The sequence below is a fragment of the Nothobranchius furzeri genome, chromosome 11, assembly GCF_043380555.1.
Source record: "Nothobranchius furzeri strain GRZ-AD chromosome 11, NfurGRZ-RIMD1, whole genome shotgun sequence".
Classification (NCBI taxonomy): Eukaryota; Metazoa; Chordata; class Actinopteri; order Cyprinodontiformes; family Nothobranchiidae; genus Nothobranchius; species Nothobranchius furzeri.
Genome location: NC_091751.1, coordinates 48,019,292 through 48,035,364, shown reverse-complemented (window position 1 = coordinate 48,035,364; position 16,073 = coordinate 48,019,292). Strand labels below are relative to the sequence as shown.

General features: G+C 39.8%; 2 protein-coding genes across 5 annotated transcripts in view; one reads left to right on the top strand and one right to left on the bottom strand.

Annotated features, from left to right (window-relative positions):
- LOC107383803 (pituitary adenylate cyclase-activating polypeptide type I receptor) overlaps positions 1–8,723 on the top strand; it is a 38,398-nt gene extending 29,675 nt beyond the window's left edge. For both annotated transcript variants that reach the window (XM_015956610.3, XM_054741591.2), the window contains exons 11-13: positions 2,114–2,243; positions 7,757–7,798; positions 7,885–8,723. In XM_015956610.3, the coding sequence (XP_015812096.1) occupies positions 2,114–2,243; positions 7,757–7,798; positions 7,885–8,031 (319 nt within the window). In that variant the 3' untranslated portion in view covers positions 8,032–8,723. The remainder of the gene's footprint in view (positions 1–2,113; positions 2,244–7,756; positions 7,799–7,884) is intronic.
- Positions 8,724–10,925: 2,202 nt separating this feature from the next.
- adcyap1r1a (adenylate cyclase activating polypeptide 1a (pituitary) receptor type I) overlaps positions 10,926–16,073 on the bottom strand; it is a 55,745-nt gene continuing 50,597 nt past the window's right edge. For all 3 annotated transcript variants that reach the window (XM_015956608.3, XM_015956607.3, XM_015956609.3), the window contains one exon: positions 10,926–15,494. In XM_015956608.3, the coding sequence (XP_015812094.1) occupies positions 15,291–15,494 (204 nt within the window). In that variant the 3' untranslated portion in view covers positions 10,926–15,290. The remainder of the gene's footprint in view (positions 15,495–16,073) is intronic.

Here is a 16,073-nt window from a genome sequence, read left to right as displayed (position 1 = left end):
TTCAAGGGGAGAGAAAGAAACACCCTGATGCACCTCATGAAGTTGAAATCACTTCTGCAGATCGTGACAGGCCAGAGTACAAACTGAAAAATGAGCTGACTTTGTACCAAACCATGCCAGAAGTACAGGCAGAGCATGGTGGAAAGCCAATCACACTACCTTTCCTCACCTGGCCTTGTTGGCCAAAAAATATCTTTGCATAGCTGCCTCAAGCTGTGCCTCAGAGCACATCTTCAGTACATCAGGGCTCATTTGCTCCCCAAGAAGGGCAAGACTGACAGAGGAGCACATTGATATGTTGGTGTTTACTGCAAAAAATATCCATATGGCAAAGCAAATCCAGGAAAAAGTGACACATTAGACAAAGAGCAGAGGTCTCGCTCTTTACCTGTATCCTGATTTAAGCTTAACTTTAGTATAGAGTTAATAAAGTTTTAACTGTTCAACTGTTTTACGTATGTGCTTTCTGAATGCACATTTGATGACTGACAGTGTCATTTACATATGTTATTGTTACCATTTTATGTAATGGTATTCATATCAAGTGTTCAAGACCTCATTGGTTATACTTTAAGTATTTTGTGTTTTCTAAATGCACATGTTTGAATGACAGTGTTGTTTAAATATGCTTTTTTCCCCATTTTTATTTGATTTATTTTCATATTGAAAACAGATTTTATGAGACATTTAATTTGAGACAATTCACGTTAACTTTCGTCAGTTTTTGTATGCACTTAAAAAATGCTGTTACTTGAAAGTTTTAAGCACTTTAGTTTATACACTTAATTCTTAAATTTAATTTTTGCAATATAAATTGAGGAATGTTATTTTTTGAATAAACTTGTTCAATAAATTGGTGTTTTTAAATAGTATCGAAATCGAGCATCGAGTAACGAGTTTTTTCCCCAGTATCGAATCGAGTTAGAAATTTTAGTATCGTGACAACCCTACCACACACACACACCATCATCATTCATCACGTCTCACTCCACCTTAGTTCCATGAGTACACAGAGTGTTTAAGTTAGTCTTGTTTAAATTGTGTAGAAATAAATTTCTTAACTATTTTAAACCTGACTCTCTCTCTTACCTTGGAGTTAATACAAAGTGTCACTTAATCCCTGCAATAAAAAGTTCTGATCTTCTGGTTAAAATAGTCAAAGATCCATCAGATTGATATTTCATATTTCTATGGAATCTCATATTTGATGGTTCATAAGTAAGATGTAAACGACCCATTCTTTACACTGACAAAAACTGTTTAAACAGCTAAAATGAAAGGAAGTGTGAGGGAAATGGGAGCTGGGGAAATCCCTTGAGAAAAGGTTTTCTCAGTTTAATTCAATTCAAATGTACATTAATCCCAGAGGGAAATTAGAGTTTCAGTGCATGTCTAAATCTGCTGCTGGATCCCTAGAAACCCGTTTTACCTGAACATGAATTATTCCCTCTTTCAGCATCCTGACAGAAGCAGATAGGCGCTGAGCTGAAAGAATTCAAATGAGAGCAAATATAAAAATAGAATGTGATACCAGAAATAGACATTTCTGTCATTGCTGCACAACAATCGTTTCACCAAGTTCAAAAGCTTTCACCCCCCAAAAAACTCTGATTCTGATTAGTGCACAGATTAATTTTAATTTCATAGATTATCAAGCTCTGCTGCAGGACCAGGACCAAAACCCAATCATCGTTTTTTTGCCGTCTTCCCTTTGCAGAAGCAGAGGCTACAAAATTTCTAGAAAATTGTTGCATTATAGGTGCAACTTTTACATGAAATGTACACACCGGTGATGCAATGCGGGGAATAGAGTGCAATGCATTTGGATTTTGTCATTTGGTGTTTATTTTTTCGTCTGATTGGCTTAATGACAGAGCCCTAAAGGTCAGTGCAGAGAATTTAATTCAGCCACTTTGATGCTGATTGGAATAAAATCACTTTCTTTTGTTCTTCTAAGTTTCTTTTTGTGGGAATATTTTCACATGTAATTCAGGACTGAAAGCAGCCGGTCAGTCAACTGTAACATTTCAAAGTCTAAACAGATGTTTCATCATTGTTTGGACTGATGTCGACTCTTTCTTCTTCCTTTCATTACTTTGCTCTTGCTCTTCAGGAGGCTGGCTAAATCCACGCTGTTCCTCATCCCTCTGTTCGGGATGCACTACACTGTGTTTGCCTTCCTGCCGGAGAACACCGGAGTAGCAGCTAGACTCTACATCGAGCTGGGTCTGGGATCTTTTCAGGTAGTGATGCACCGATATGAAATTTTTGGGCCGATACGATATCCGATATTTAGATCACTGTTATGGCCGATAACCGGTATTTGCTGATACGATATACTGACATTAATGCTTCAAAAATCAGCAGATTTTGTATATAATGAAAATGATTAAAGCCAAATTTGCGTTATTATGTACACACAACACACACATTTACGGTTCTGAGATTATTTCATTCACTGTTCACATGATTAAACAAATACACATCACCCCCTCACCCTCTGAAACAGGCAAACAAATAGAGACGAGATGAAAAAAATATCTGTTGTTAATATCGGCCCGGTTTTATTTATCAAACCGATACCGATATGTTAAAAAATGACTGACATCGGCCAATACCGTTATTGATGCCGATATCTTGTCCATTCCTACTTTCAGGTATCACTCAGATTATAAAAGGCTGCTTTCTGCCTTTTAGAGGAAAATCTTATAACTTCAGGAATATGTGAGAGGAACAACAGCAAATATGTGCATATTCTTTATTACATTATTTTGAGACTGATCAGATAAAATTCAAGATACAAGCTGCAGCAGAATATTTGCATGCTTTTGTTACCGGCGCCAGACCTAGGGGAAATCCGGACCGGTAGCACGCAGCACACAGGCTAGTGAGCACTGTGTAGCTAGTACACTGTAAACACGTACTTTGCTGTACCTGTAGATCACAGAAAGGAGACAGCCTGTTACCCAGGCTTGCGCTTGTTTATTCTGAGCTGCCTTCTCATTAAAACACTTTTTTAAACAGAAATGCAATTAACAATAACCTAAATGCTTAGGGCTTGCAAAGAAAGAAAATCAAAAACTTCACAAATAAAATAAGTACAGAAATAATGAAGTATTTAAAGAGTAACTGAACCCCAAAACAAATTTAATTTTTTGCTTATAAACTGTATAATTGGGTCTTGCCAAATGCAGTCTTTCTGTTTCTGTGTGTTTGACATGTTTGTGTAAACTTGTGTGACAGGGAGAGTGTCACTGTATCCTGATAGATCATGCGCCTTGGCTACTTTAATTCCTGAACTTATAACAGGATGTCCTGACAGACTCCCAAACCCTTCTGTCAGCAATTTTCCCCAGGAACGCTCACCTCCACTGACTCAGTGACATAGGAGATGGATTTAATGCGACATGACCACTCAGACTGCAGTCGCTTTCAAAAACATCACATATGTGTTGGAATTACATATTCAAGTGACACGGATCACATTTTACAAAATCGGATCTGTGCGTTCAGACGGTCATAAAATAATCAGATATGACTTGCATGTGGGGAAAAAAAAACCCAGATTTAATGCACTTTTGCCTTTAGTGTGAACTTAGCCTTACATGTCATCGGTACAGTCTCCTCCCACTCCTCCTCCCTTCCTGGATGGAAATTCCCCACACTTGGCCATGCCACTCCCTGCCTCCTGGCAACACCCACTTTCGTGTCATTTTTCAAATCTTGGCTAGGGGTGGAGTTACATTTTCTGATGGTGTGCAGTCCCTCAGAAAATTAAGTAGAAATGTCAAAAGTTTTTGTTTTATTTATAAAAGAAAATTTGTACCAGTTAGTATTAGATTTAACTTCACAGACTGAAATAGCATTGCATTTACTCACAAAATCCAATATGAACTTAGGGACTATAAATACTGACCAACGGCCCTTCTTCCTGTTTCATCTACAGCAGAATATACTTGCACATCTTGGCGGTTGTGAACAACATGGCGGCAACAACAAAAATGTCTCTTTGACTAAAAAACACGTAACATATCACTGGACGGTTAACAATATTTAAATACAGATAGAACAACAGAGACTGATAATGTAAGGTAAAGAAAAAAAAACAGGTTGACTATGGAACACGGACAATCTGGCGAACTCTGGTGTTCAGAGGTGGTATTGCAACAACAGGACTCATTTTCCAGCCGCTCGGATGTTGGTTCACTGCTGACACGTTCTATCACTATGTTCAGAGACTAATCGTACAGGATAAGGACTAATTTCTACTAATAAGTTTATTTTACAACAATACTTACCGTTAGAACATAGTGTAGTAAAAACATATATATGAATAAAATCCTTGAAAATGACAGTAGAACAGGCACAAATATTAACTAAGACTTAGGCGTGATATTCTGAAGCCCCATTCCCACCTGTACCGGGTCGGCCCGGGCCGGGTAGCGTAGGTTGTTTACATATCTGGGTGGCCTGGAATTTTCCCGGGCCAACCAAGGCTCATTCTCGGCCCTCTTCCCGAGGGGTACTGCTTCAGGCCGACCAGGGCCAACACACCCACTGCTGACAAGAAATTCACACCTTCCATTAGAGCAAGCCTCTGATTGGTGGGTAGAATCAGCCCACATGGGCTTAAGACAAGGATGTGTGGAATCAACCGGGCCAGGCTGGGGCCGACTGGGGCTACCCGGCCCGGGCCGACCCGGTACAGATGGGAATGGGGCTTGAGAATGATCAAGAGCACTAACTGGTTCCAGTTGGATGACTGGAGGAAGATCAAAGATCATAACAAGGAATTAACGATCTGACAAACAGGTGAGCGGACCTTCTTTACATGGGAAGTCCCGCGGTCACGTCAAGAAGGGGATGGCTGCAGATCCGCAGATTCACGCCTGCAGCAGCGAATCTGGTGTGATCTCCAGCCTGATCACAACTTTCTTGTTCCTCGCGGCTCCTGATGCGCTTAAACATCTGGGGTCTCATTTATCAAACATTGCGTAGAATCCTTACTAAAAGCGTACTTAAGCTCAGCAAAAAAAAAAAGAAAAAAAAAAAAGTACTCATGCCAAGAAGGTTTGTGACCTATCAAACATGGAGTACGCACAGCTGCACTCAATCTCCACTTTATAAATTGGAGACTAATGAGAATGTTTCTCAGCTGCTTTTTAGTCACATCCCACCCTCACCACGCCCACTTAGTCAATGCAAAGTGCCTTGTGGATCTCATGCATATACATAAACCAGCTGTTGCAGCGCTCCGCCAATGGCGACGAATGGCGACCGTAGATCAAGGCAGATCAAGGAAGCGCAATTTCACAGAAGCAGAAATTGAGTTACTTGTGGGTGAGGTGGAGAAATGAAAGGAAGTGCTTTTGCAAAACAAATAATTGAAAATCCACAGAGTGGCACAGCATTGCTGAAGCCGTCAATGTTGTGAATTCTTCAGAGAGATCTGTGGTGGATATTCAAAAAATGGTCCAATCGGGAGTCGATCCACAGACTCCCGGGTAAAAGTCACTGTTGCTAACCAGTCACCCAAACAGAGATATTCCCTTGTTCAAGTAGCCAGGGCGCATGATCAATCGGGTCACAGTAACAGGACACACACACTGTCACAGATGCATGACATTCTGTCTCAATCTGTCCCCCTGCTGATTTTCTGCATTCCGTGTTCTGCATTTAAGGCTGTGTGTGTGTGTGTGTGTGTGTGTGTGTGTGTGTGTGTGTGTGTGTGTGTGTGTGTGTGTGTGTGTGTGTGCGCGCGTACATGTGTGTGTGTGTGTGAGCGCACACGTGTGTGTGTGCGCGTGTGGGGGGTCTTGTTCTGTGTGAAAACTAAGCAGTACAAGTTATAATGCTGCAGGATTTCATAATTTTATTCTTCTCAGCAGCAGCGCTGCAGGTGCTCTCCATGTCCAAAATGTGCGTAAGCCAGGACCTTAGTCAACTTAAAGTTGCGCACATTTTTCCGCCAAGTTTTCTTTGATAAATCCCAAAGTTTATGTGGAAAGTTGCTTACGCAGTATTCCGACCCCGTTTTGTGTGTAAGCAAGCTTGACAAATGAGGCCCTTGCCCATTTAGCTCCTGATCAGCTGATAGCTTCAACACACCTCGCTGCTTAGTGACAGTAACGCATGCGATGTTTAGACAGTCACTCGTCTCAGAAAAATATGGTAAACTGACAGAATTGTTTGGAAAATGATCAGAAAGATTTTAGAGTGTTTCTGTTACTTTAGGACACGTTGTTTATGATTGTTTACAGAGTTGTGAGGACACGGAGCATTTTCAGAGCATTTTCCCAGCTGCAGCCAGGTGCCTCTCGTTTGTCTGACTACTTTCATAAGCTACTGTTCATAAACTGCTGTTAAGGGCAAAAATTATTCTGTCGGGTGCTTTCAGCGCTGCACAAATGTAACAATAATGTTAAAAATATAGGTTACCTCGACTTTTATAAAGTTTCCGGTGCCACGGGCAGCAGCAGCGGAGATGATCTTTACGACTCCGTAGATGTAAGGAAGTATTTTTTTTAACAAGTTAAGAAAAGAGGCTGACGTGTTTCCTAAATCCTGCATCAGTCCAAGCAAGGCAATTTCTTTCCGTTTTAGTAGCCATTAACAGAGCAGTGTGTTGTGTGCGTCAGTGATATTCGGTCTACGAGGAAATCATGCAATGACAAAGGTTCCGTCTTGCTTGAAATGCAAGTAGTGATTAAAGTGAGGGTCAAGGCCAGGGTGCAGATGTATTTCATCCACACTTCCTGTTAGGAAAACGCTTCTGAAAGAGGCGTCTCCTGGCGGACTGAGAGAGTGGAACCGAGGCAGTGGTAGACCGTACCCCCCACCCCCCCAGCGTGTGCTGTCGGAGTTTCTCAATCTAAAAACTAGCTGTTAATGAATGCGTGTGCACTCGCGCACACACTCCCACAAGACTTACTGCTCAGGAGGAAAGCAAACACAGATTCTGCAGCATTCTGGAGGATTTCCTGTTAACCATGATCATTAGATGAAAAGGGGGAGGGGGGTCTTTTTTCAAGGAGGCGAGTGGCTCGGAGCGCTAATGTGTCACATCGGCCGGTGGCGGCTGAGCCAGGTGGAGGTGCGACTGTGTCACTTGCAGCCACGTAGTAATTTGCTGACAACGTCATGTTTTTCAGCTTAGCCATCAGCCACAGCTGATTCTACATGAATGTGGAGCAGAGTTTTAACCTGAAGATGGAGATATAATTACGGTTTTGGGCCGAAATATTAAATTTAGAGTAAGTTGCACTAAACTGCCACACTAATGATTACACACGTGTACAGCACCATTAGACACTCATCTATACAGGTTATCAGCAAAAAGTTAATTTAGGTGTTACTTGCTCTTTAAATGCCTGAATTTTTTAACACGTCATTTATTTCTAATTAATTAAACATAATTAATGCATTAAAGTCACACCCCTAATTAAGTAATGTTACTTCTCTAGTGAATAATTTATTTTCTTTTTAGAGTAAAAGTAAGATAAAATGTGTAAAAATGTGTCTTTTTTTACGGTTTTAAAACTATTTTTTTTCAGTGTAAGACAGATGATGACTTCAGTTTATTTTCAATTAAAAAAAAATCGAGCCAAGATCCTTTCAGATACCTAAACTATTTGATATCAATGAGGAGCCAAGTTTTTTTATAGGTTTATATTTTAGCAACAAAGACAAGAAAAAAAAAAAAGATTTTTGCAAATTTGTCTTTGCAGGAATTGATCTTTAAAGTGTTATGTTGCAGGGGTTTGTGGTGGCACTCCTTTACTGTTTCATGAATGGAGAGGTAGGTAAATGAGGATTTGTAATTAAAAACAGAAAATCTCCTTTCAAGTTGCTGCTTCAGACTCATCTTCATGTTTCTGCCTGCAGGTCCAAACTGAGCTGCGGAAATGGCTGCGGAGGTGCCACCACCCAAATGAGCTCACACCAGCCAAGAGAAGCATCCCTCAGATTACGATCCGGACCCGCGGGGGGCTAGTCTTGCCTCCTTCTAGTGCCAATGTCTCATCTGTGTGAATCCTGAAAGCTTATGAGATGGGACTCATTTTCTAAATGATAAGAAATAATAAAAAAGAGGAAATCCTCTGCTGAATATGATGATGGCACTAATACTAACAACCCTTCACTGAGAACACGAGGATGTGAGATCGCTGCAACATGCCAGGATGGTTTATGTTAGAGTGAGCAAAGGCAGCACAAATCTTGAATCTACATCCCAAAACAACGATGTACAGACATTATGGTGCCACTGCTAAAGAGGAACAGAGACGGAGCCGGCCCTGCACTGAGGATGGTTTCAGGGTGTTGTGTATACAATTTGGACAAAATACGTATAGAAATGAGCAAATAAACATCCGTGGGAACAGTAAATGGTAGAAAATCAGGATCAGATGTCACGTTTACTCACACTGTGTTTGTGATCAAGTGCCACTAAATGATGTGGCTTGTTGTATGATTGGTGATTTATCCAACCTCAAACCTCACCATATCCACATTTTCTTTTCTAACTTTTTATTTTGTTTAAGCTGTTTTGTTGTGAAAAATCTCAGATTCATTATAATAACTCGCTAAACATTCAGATGGAAAATGATTGTACTTTTCAACCAGATTTCAGCTGACCCAGTGCCAAAGACTGCGTTTTCTTTTTTCTGACCAACACGGTATTTCCACTGAAATTTGATTAACATTTTAATAAATAAGCACAGGTCTTTTTGATGATTAATTGGAATTATTGGACCTGTATGGTTGTCTGAATTTATTTTAAGAAGGCCACGATTGTTTTAATTGTATTTCTGTGGGAAAAAATAGTAGCTCTTATGAACTGATTCTATCAAGAATGATGCAATTTGTAATGCATTTTTACTTTTTTGTCATCAGTGGTTTGGTATATTGTGGGAATCTGCTAAACCAATTTACAATATATTCTTATCTACAGGCTTAAAAGGTGCAATACGTAAGAATTTTACAGTGAAATAATCAAAAATGCCTTAATATCTCAGTCATGTTTGTAGGAAGGTTAAATTAACACAGATTTCATTCTCAGCCGGCTGGAAGGTTGTCAGTTTTTCTCCTTTTGAAGCAAAACTAAATAAGTTTCCCTGCTTCTCCCTCCAACCAGTTGAAAGTGGAATTACTACTATCTTAAACCTGCCGCAGCCTCCTGTAACCAGAGCAAACAATGAGCTAATGCTAACACGAGCCATCTGATGCTAGCCATGAAGTAAAAAGATCCACACAGCTGAACAAAAAATATTGTTACTTACAAGTTCTGTAGCAACAAAGCCAGGCCACCATCAGTCAGTGATTTCATAGCCTCCTTTAGCTCTCTCAAAATAGTGTAGATCCCGTCGATGTTCACTCTGGTTTTAGCTCTTTGCATCACCTCCAAAGACATTACTCTCTTCCTTGTGCTTCCAGGCTCTGCCATGACACCAACAAAACAAGCAAAACTCTTCTTGTTCTTGTGCTTTTTATAAACAGTCAGTGAACTGAAAAGAGCTAACTGCTAGCCTTTATACTAGCAAACAGCAGAGCTATTGCCATAAAGCAGGCAGAGATCTCCCATTAAGGTGGTTTTTGAAGGGAAATATTCAGCCTAAAACAGCTTTGTACAGGGTGGGTTAATTAAGCTCACCTGAATGTAGTTGTGTTACCCTGCCAACTTCTTGACAGAAAGTGGGTGTTCCCATCATAGGCATGGGGCGTGGGCGATTTTTACTCCGCACAAAAATAGCATGAGGTAATCAGTAAACAATGTGAAGTGATGCTCTACAGGAACCCAACTCAGCAGAAATATTGTGGTGACATTTTGCTCAGTTTTATGACTTTTGTCAGACTTTGAACCAGGAAGTAGCTGCACGCAGTTAAGCAGCACGCAGACAAATCCAGAACAACCAGTGACTCCACCCCCTAGCCAAAAAGCAGCCACAGTCGCAATACTGGCCCGACCCAGCCTTGCAAGGAACCTCAGTGGAGCAGAGACTAAACATCAGGAAAAGGTAGAGGGAAAATACCGAGCCATACAAAAGACTTTATAAAAATGGGACCCAATGCCTCCCTGCTTGACACTCAGCTTAAAGGGATTGGATTGGGGGGTTAAACCACCAAATAGTTCCCGAGCGCGGCCGTGGCCATGTCTGCAGCTCACCACTCCTTCTGGGTCAAATGTGAAAGACAATTTTCACCACACCACACCAGTGTGTGTGGCAACTATGGGACTTTAATCTTTAATTAACCATGCTGTTGGAAAATTTTGTCAGGCTGAGTTGCACTAATCTGAGTTACTCTGAGTAGTGCCCTTTCAAAACTAGCTTAACTGTTAAGTGCAGTTTCTGGTCAGCAGAGGGTGAGTGCTGTCCAATCAAAGGTTGGCCAAGTTTCTGCCACAAGAATAACTGAAACCAGTTTGAAAGCAATAGCTTAAAATGTTAAAACACTTCAGTGTTGCTTTAAAAAGCCTGAAGAGGGATGTAGTCATTGCTTACAATCTGTTCCACAGCAGGGCTGCAGAGTCTGTGCCCTCAAAACACTGATGTGCCAGCGTTTGCAATTCAACACTGGCTGGCAAAAAGAAGCAGCATTGTGTAAATAATATGAAAGGAAAGGAACAGAAGTTTTCTCTAGGAATGGACTTGTTTGTTTTGATACATAGACTGCAGTACCCAGATTTGGCCACAAGGTGTCATTCTTAATTTCTGCACATTTGATGTGCAGTATAAAAAGTATCCTTGGATGTGGTCAATATGCTACAAGGTTAGTTTTATAAATAATGTGTTTTTGAATGGTTGAATTAATGTAAATGTTGAGAGAGGCTTCTGACAGTTTACAATTAGGCTACAATAAAATTACAATGCATTTCAGGTAATATTTGCCCTTATAGGTAAAACAAGGTTTCAAATAAACAAAGCACAGCAATTTACCACATTTATTTTGCAGTCAGTTTTGCACAAACTGGGACATGAATGTTGGACAGCAGAACGTTCACACATGAAACACCATTACACGTGGAGCTTAACTTAGATGACACATTTTTACATTAAAATTATTTTTTCCCAACATTTAAATGACATATCTGTACAAATTCTTGTCATGACGTACATGTGCACACAAATTACACTCCCCAAATTTCAAACATTCACACACACTCTGAAAACTGGACCATAAACAAATGTACAAAAAACATGGTCACAAACATTAGAGATCTTGGTCGTAAGTCCACCTGTGTGACAAAAATATACACCATCTAGAAAGAGAAAAGACATCATTTGTACACCAGGGCATCTTGATAGCAGGCAACATCTAAGAGCAGCTGAGTAGCGAGAACTGTACATTCACAATTCATCATCAGCAATCCATACAACTCACAGAGTCTTGACCAGACTGATTTAACAGCCACAACTAATAAATAAGCTGTCTTAACACAAATATGCAAATCACATAAAAATGCATTAGAACAAAGAGTTTGGACTCTTTTGGAATGGTAGCAAATTTTTCTTTTTTAATAAAAAAAAGTTATTTATTGATTTATTTTTGCTGAGGATGCAAAGACCTTCTTCTACAGTCTTAAAATGAAAAAAACAAACAAACAAGCAAATGCTGTTATTTACAGCCCGTTTATTGCATTCAAACGAAATGTGAGTCATATTTTTAATCTCCCGGCAATAAAAAAAAGTTTTTAAAATGAGTGTTTTCTAATCGTTTTGGAAAATACATAAAGAGCTTTGCTTTGATTGTGTTTTCTAAAGAAAAAGCAAGGAGAGTGGATGCACAGGTAAGCTGACATGAACCAGGACTCCTCAAAGGGTCCTTTTTGATTATAAGTAAAAAAAAATAAAATAAAAAAGGCTCATATCCATGATTAAAACCAACCAGACATGCTGAGTGGAGTTGGTCTAATTTCACTTGAAACATTAGAGTAAAAGGGTTAAATTTTACAATGAAGTGTTTACAGGTGAAACTCCAAAAATTAGAACATGGTGCAAAAAGTCCATTTATTTCACTAATTCATCTTAGACTGAGAGACCATCTAAAGCTTGTGCAAAATGCAGCTGCCGAGTTTGTAGAGGGTAAGCAGAAGTTTGAGCATCCTACCCCAATTTTGGCTACGTTACATTGGTTGCCCGTTGTTTTTAGAATTTATTTTAAACTTATTTTACTGGTCTTCAAAGCTCTAAATGGACTGGCGCCACCTTACCTGGCAGCCCTATTGTGGTCACATTCCCTGGTTCCAACGCTTCGTTCTGAGGATCTTCTGCTGCTTTAGGTCCCTAGATCACGTCTGAATACGAGAGGGGATGGAGACGTTTCAGTGTCAGCTTTGGAACGAGCTTCCTCTGTCCTTAAACAAGCCTGAAAGCCTACTTTTATGATTCAGCGTTTTCCTCTGAGTTTTAGTTATGCTGCTGTTTTCATTCTGTGTGTTGGTTTATTTCGGTTTACTATTGGTTTTTATTTTGTCTGTGAAGTGCCTTGGTGCCATGTCTCCTGTCTGTAAGGTCCTGTACAAATAAAGACCGAGTTGAGTAAAGGCTCAGGAACCCTTTGCAGGTGTTTTGGATTCATTAGCTGATTAGAGTATGACACATCAGGCCTAAATTATTGAATCTTTTCCTAATATTTTAACTGGCGGAGATTTTGACTTGGGTTTTCAAAAACTGTAAGCCGTAATCATCACAGTTATAACAAAAAAAGGCTTGCATTATCTGGATTTGCATGTAACGAGTCTATCTTGTATATTGGTTTCACCTTTCAAGTTGAAATACTGAAATAAATTAACTTTTGCACCATATTCAAATGTTTCCAGTTTCACCTGTAAATGCTGATACTAGGTGAAAATGCTCCATCAAAACTGAAATGAAATGTAAGAAAATAGGGATATTGGATAAACCACCATTAATTAGCATTAGACTTTGTGCAGGAGATCCCCTTTGAGGGTGTAACTTTATGTGAAACAGCTCATTAATCATGGCAAGACTTTGATGAGAACCAAAAGACCACACTATCAAACTTTGCTGCCATCTAGTGGTAGACAAAAGCACAGCAGCGCACTTGTATGGGGTCTTGTTCACAGACGGTAATAACAGCATTAAAACATGGTCGTTTCCTCCTGAGCCAGTCTGGACTCAGAATGACTGCTGGTGATAAAGCACGTAAGCAGCAGAGCGGTTTTCCAATTCTCAGACACACTGTGTTTTAAATGTTAATGTAATTCACTTTCTCACCTAACGGTCACTGATTATAGTTAGATTTTATTATTTGTTTATTCCAACAAGCAGTGTTAGATGCTGTGTCAATGTTTATGGAACTTCAACGGCTTCTTTTCCCATCGTTATTGACTTCTGAGTCAGAAAAAATAAGCCACATCTCACCCCACAGGACAAATTTGGCACTTTGAACTAGCAAACATCAATGTAATAAATAAGACATCAGTCAAGGAGCTTAAATACTGTACACGGCACATGGTTCAATGAAAACTCCATATTTATACACAGCATCAGAGTCCGGCATTTCAATAAACAAGAGCTCATGTGAGTGACAGTACAAAAGAAATAAGTAAATTAATAAATTTCTGAAGCACATGATGAAAAACACATCCTGTACATAAGGATTCACATTTTATTTTGACCCAAAATGGCGCCCACTGGCACAGTTACTCTTGGTTAGCTCGTTTGCACACACACACACACACACACACACACACACACACACACACACACACACACACACACACACACACACACACACACACACACACACACACACACACACACACACACACACACACACACACACCCCCAAAGAGCAACACTCATTTACGATTGTCGAGAGCTGTTGAATTATTAAATTAAAGCCTTTTGTGGTGACTTTTGATGCATTTGGTGTTAAGTGAGCGGAGCAGACACAGTTAATGTAACACTATAAGTTTATCAATAACTTCACATTTTAAAAGGAAGATATTACCAGAATGTTTTGTTGTTGTTTTTTTTACATTTAAAACAACAAGAAAACCTCAAAAATCTAATTTTGCCACAACGATAAAACACAAGAGGACCTCTATGCATGTTTAGACTATTCTTTTAGTGATAGCTATTAGTAACTGACTAGGCACTTTGGAAAACAAACGTAGCAGTTGGTAAATTAACAAATTACAAATTAATATTCTTAAGATGCCATGATGAGCTCGAGCTCTAGGTGCTTGCTGTGTCACCAGCAACAGGAGAAACGACTTTGGACGACGGCAAAGTTTACGATCCCAGTCTGCTTTTGGTAAATCTGCGAAAAGCAAAAACCAGCTGGAGGAAACTCCTGTTGTGCAGCTGAAGGCTCCATCTAGACCAGATTTAAAAACCCAAATGCTTTGAAGCCTGAAGATATAAAACTATCTTGTACTGTGCAGGGAAAACGCGGCGTGACTGTAGCACAAAACACCTAAATCCTCGTCTCATTTTGCCTCACAGGCGGGGATATATAGCGCTATGGCTATCAGTTATTTTTAATTCCAGACAATGTGTTTAATGGTTTATTTCTTACAAAGAAATCAACTGAAATTCAAACAGGTTCCCCAGATACACTATAAAATCTACAGATTTGGGCTCCAGTTCCGACAGCGCTATGCTAAAAGGAGCATTTCTCATCTAGACACCATCGACTGTTTACACAATCCATAAGCTGTTTCCTTTCCTTTTATTATTTATATGCATGAATGCATGTTGACATACTTTGTACTTATGGCTGATTGTAGAAACAAGTTTGAATTTAGGACGAAACATTTAAACGATGAGCTTTTATACAAGCAAAGCGAACATTTGGTTGGTTTTTAACTTTGGACTGTAGTGAGATTCAGTCAGGCAAAAACAGTATGGCACTTTGAAGCACATTCATTTTACACCAGCAGCCAAATTGTGACCCATTTTTTTACATTTCATATTAAATTATTATACTTTTTTCATTTTTACAAGTAAATGTGTTTGTTTTGGCACCAGCTGTAGTTAATTACATTTTCTAAAAATTATGCAAATTGAAAAAAATTGCAAGGTGCTTCAGTAAACAGAAATGTTTAGAATCCACAGTTTTGTCGCAGACCCGAGATAGTCAAATAACATTTCTATTATTGTGTAGATAAATAAATCTTTAACGTGTGAAAGCCAGCTGAGCACCTCCAGTAAATGCTTCTCCCTTTGTTTAAAAGAGGTGAAGAGGGACCACTTTGGTCTGCTCCGGTTGGTCTAAAAGGAAACGGATCGGCACCTTGAAGCTGGTTCTGGACTATCAGACGCTCAGGTCGGCAGGCTGATGTTGGCGTTCTCCGCCAGCGGGCTGGACATGCGGATCTGGGAGCTGCTCTTGCTGAGGATCGACAGCTGGGTCCCGCCGTTCACACCGCTGCTGGCCAACGACGGGTGCCTCTGCTGCTTCAGGTCCACAGCAAAGTACCGGTTCACCGTCCAGCTGCGCCATTTCCTCTTGATCTCCGACTGCACCTTCAGGGAGAAATTTCACAAGGTCATTTTTAATGTACTTTAAGCTGTGCCAGATCCACAAGGATGTACAGTGAACTCAGTTGTTTGTTGAAAAGTGACGAATTATCAGTTTGTAGTAAAATATCACACTGAGCCTTGTTTTGTGTTGGTGAGTAGAATTTTTTTAATATTAGGATGCAATAGTTTAAAGTTTGGGTCTTTAGCGTGATGTTATCAAGGAGAGGAGGGGAAGATTTTGCACGTGATGTCACTCCGCTCCTGGGACCGCCCTCTTAGCCATTATTACACTGGTATAAACTTCATTGAAGCTAGTTAAAGTAGCCAGTTTGTAGCCTTTTATCGCTTTTATTTAGTTGATTTCACAATAAAATGGTATTAGCAACAATAAGGGGATAACTCAACTTATCATTTTATAATAACTTTGATGGAGACTGAGGACAGGGATGAACCGCAGCACTCAATCAAATGGGTAGCAGCCATCTACATATTTTAGGATATTTTTGTACCCCATCCTTTAAGGGAATTTTGTCTTCACACCTTTTTGTGCAATTTCGTAACGAGAGCAAACATGTCCTGATT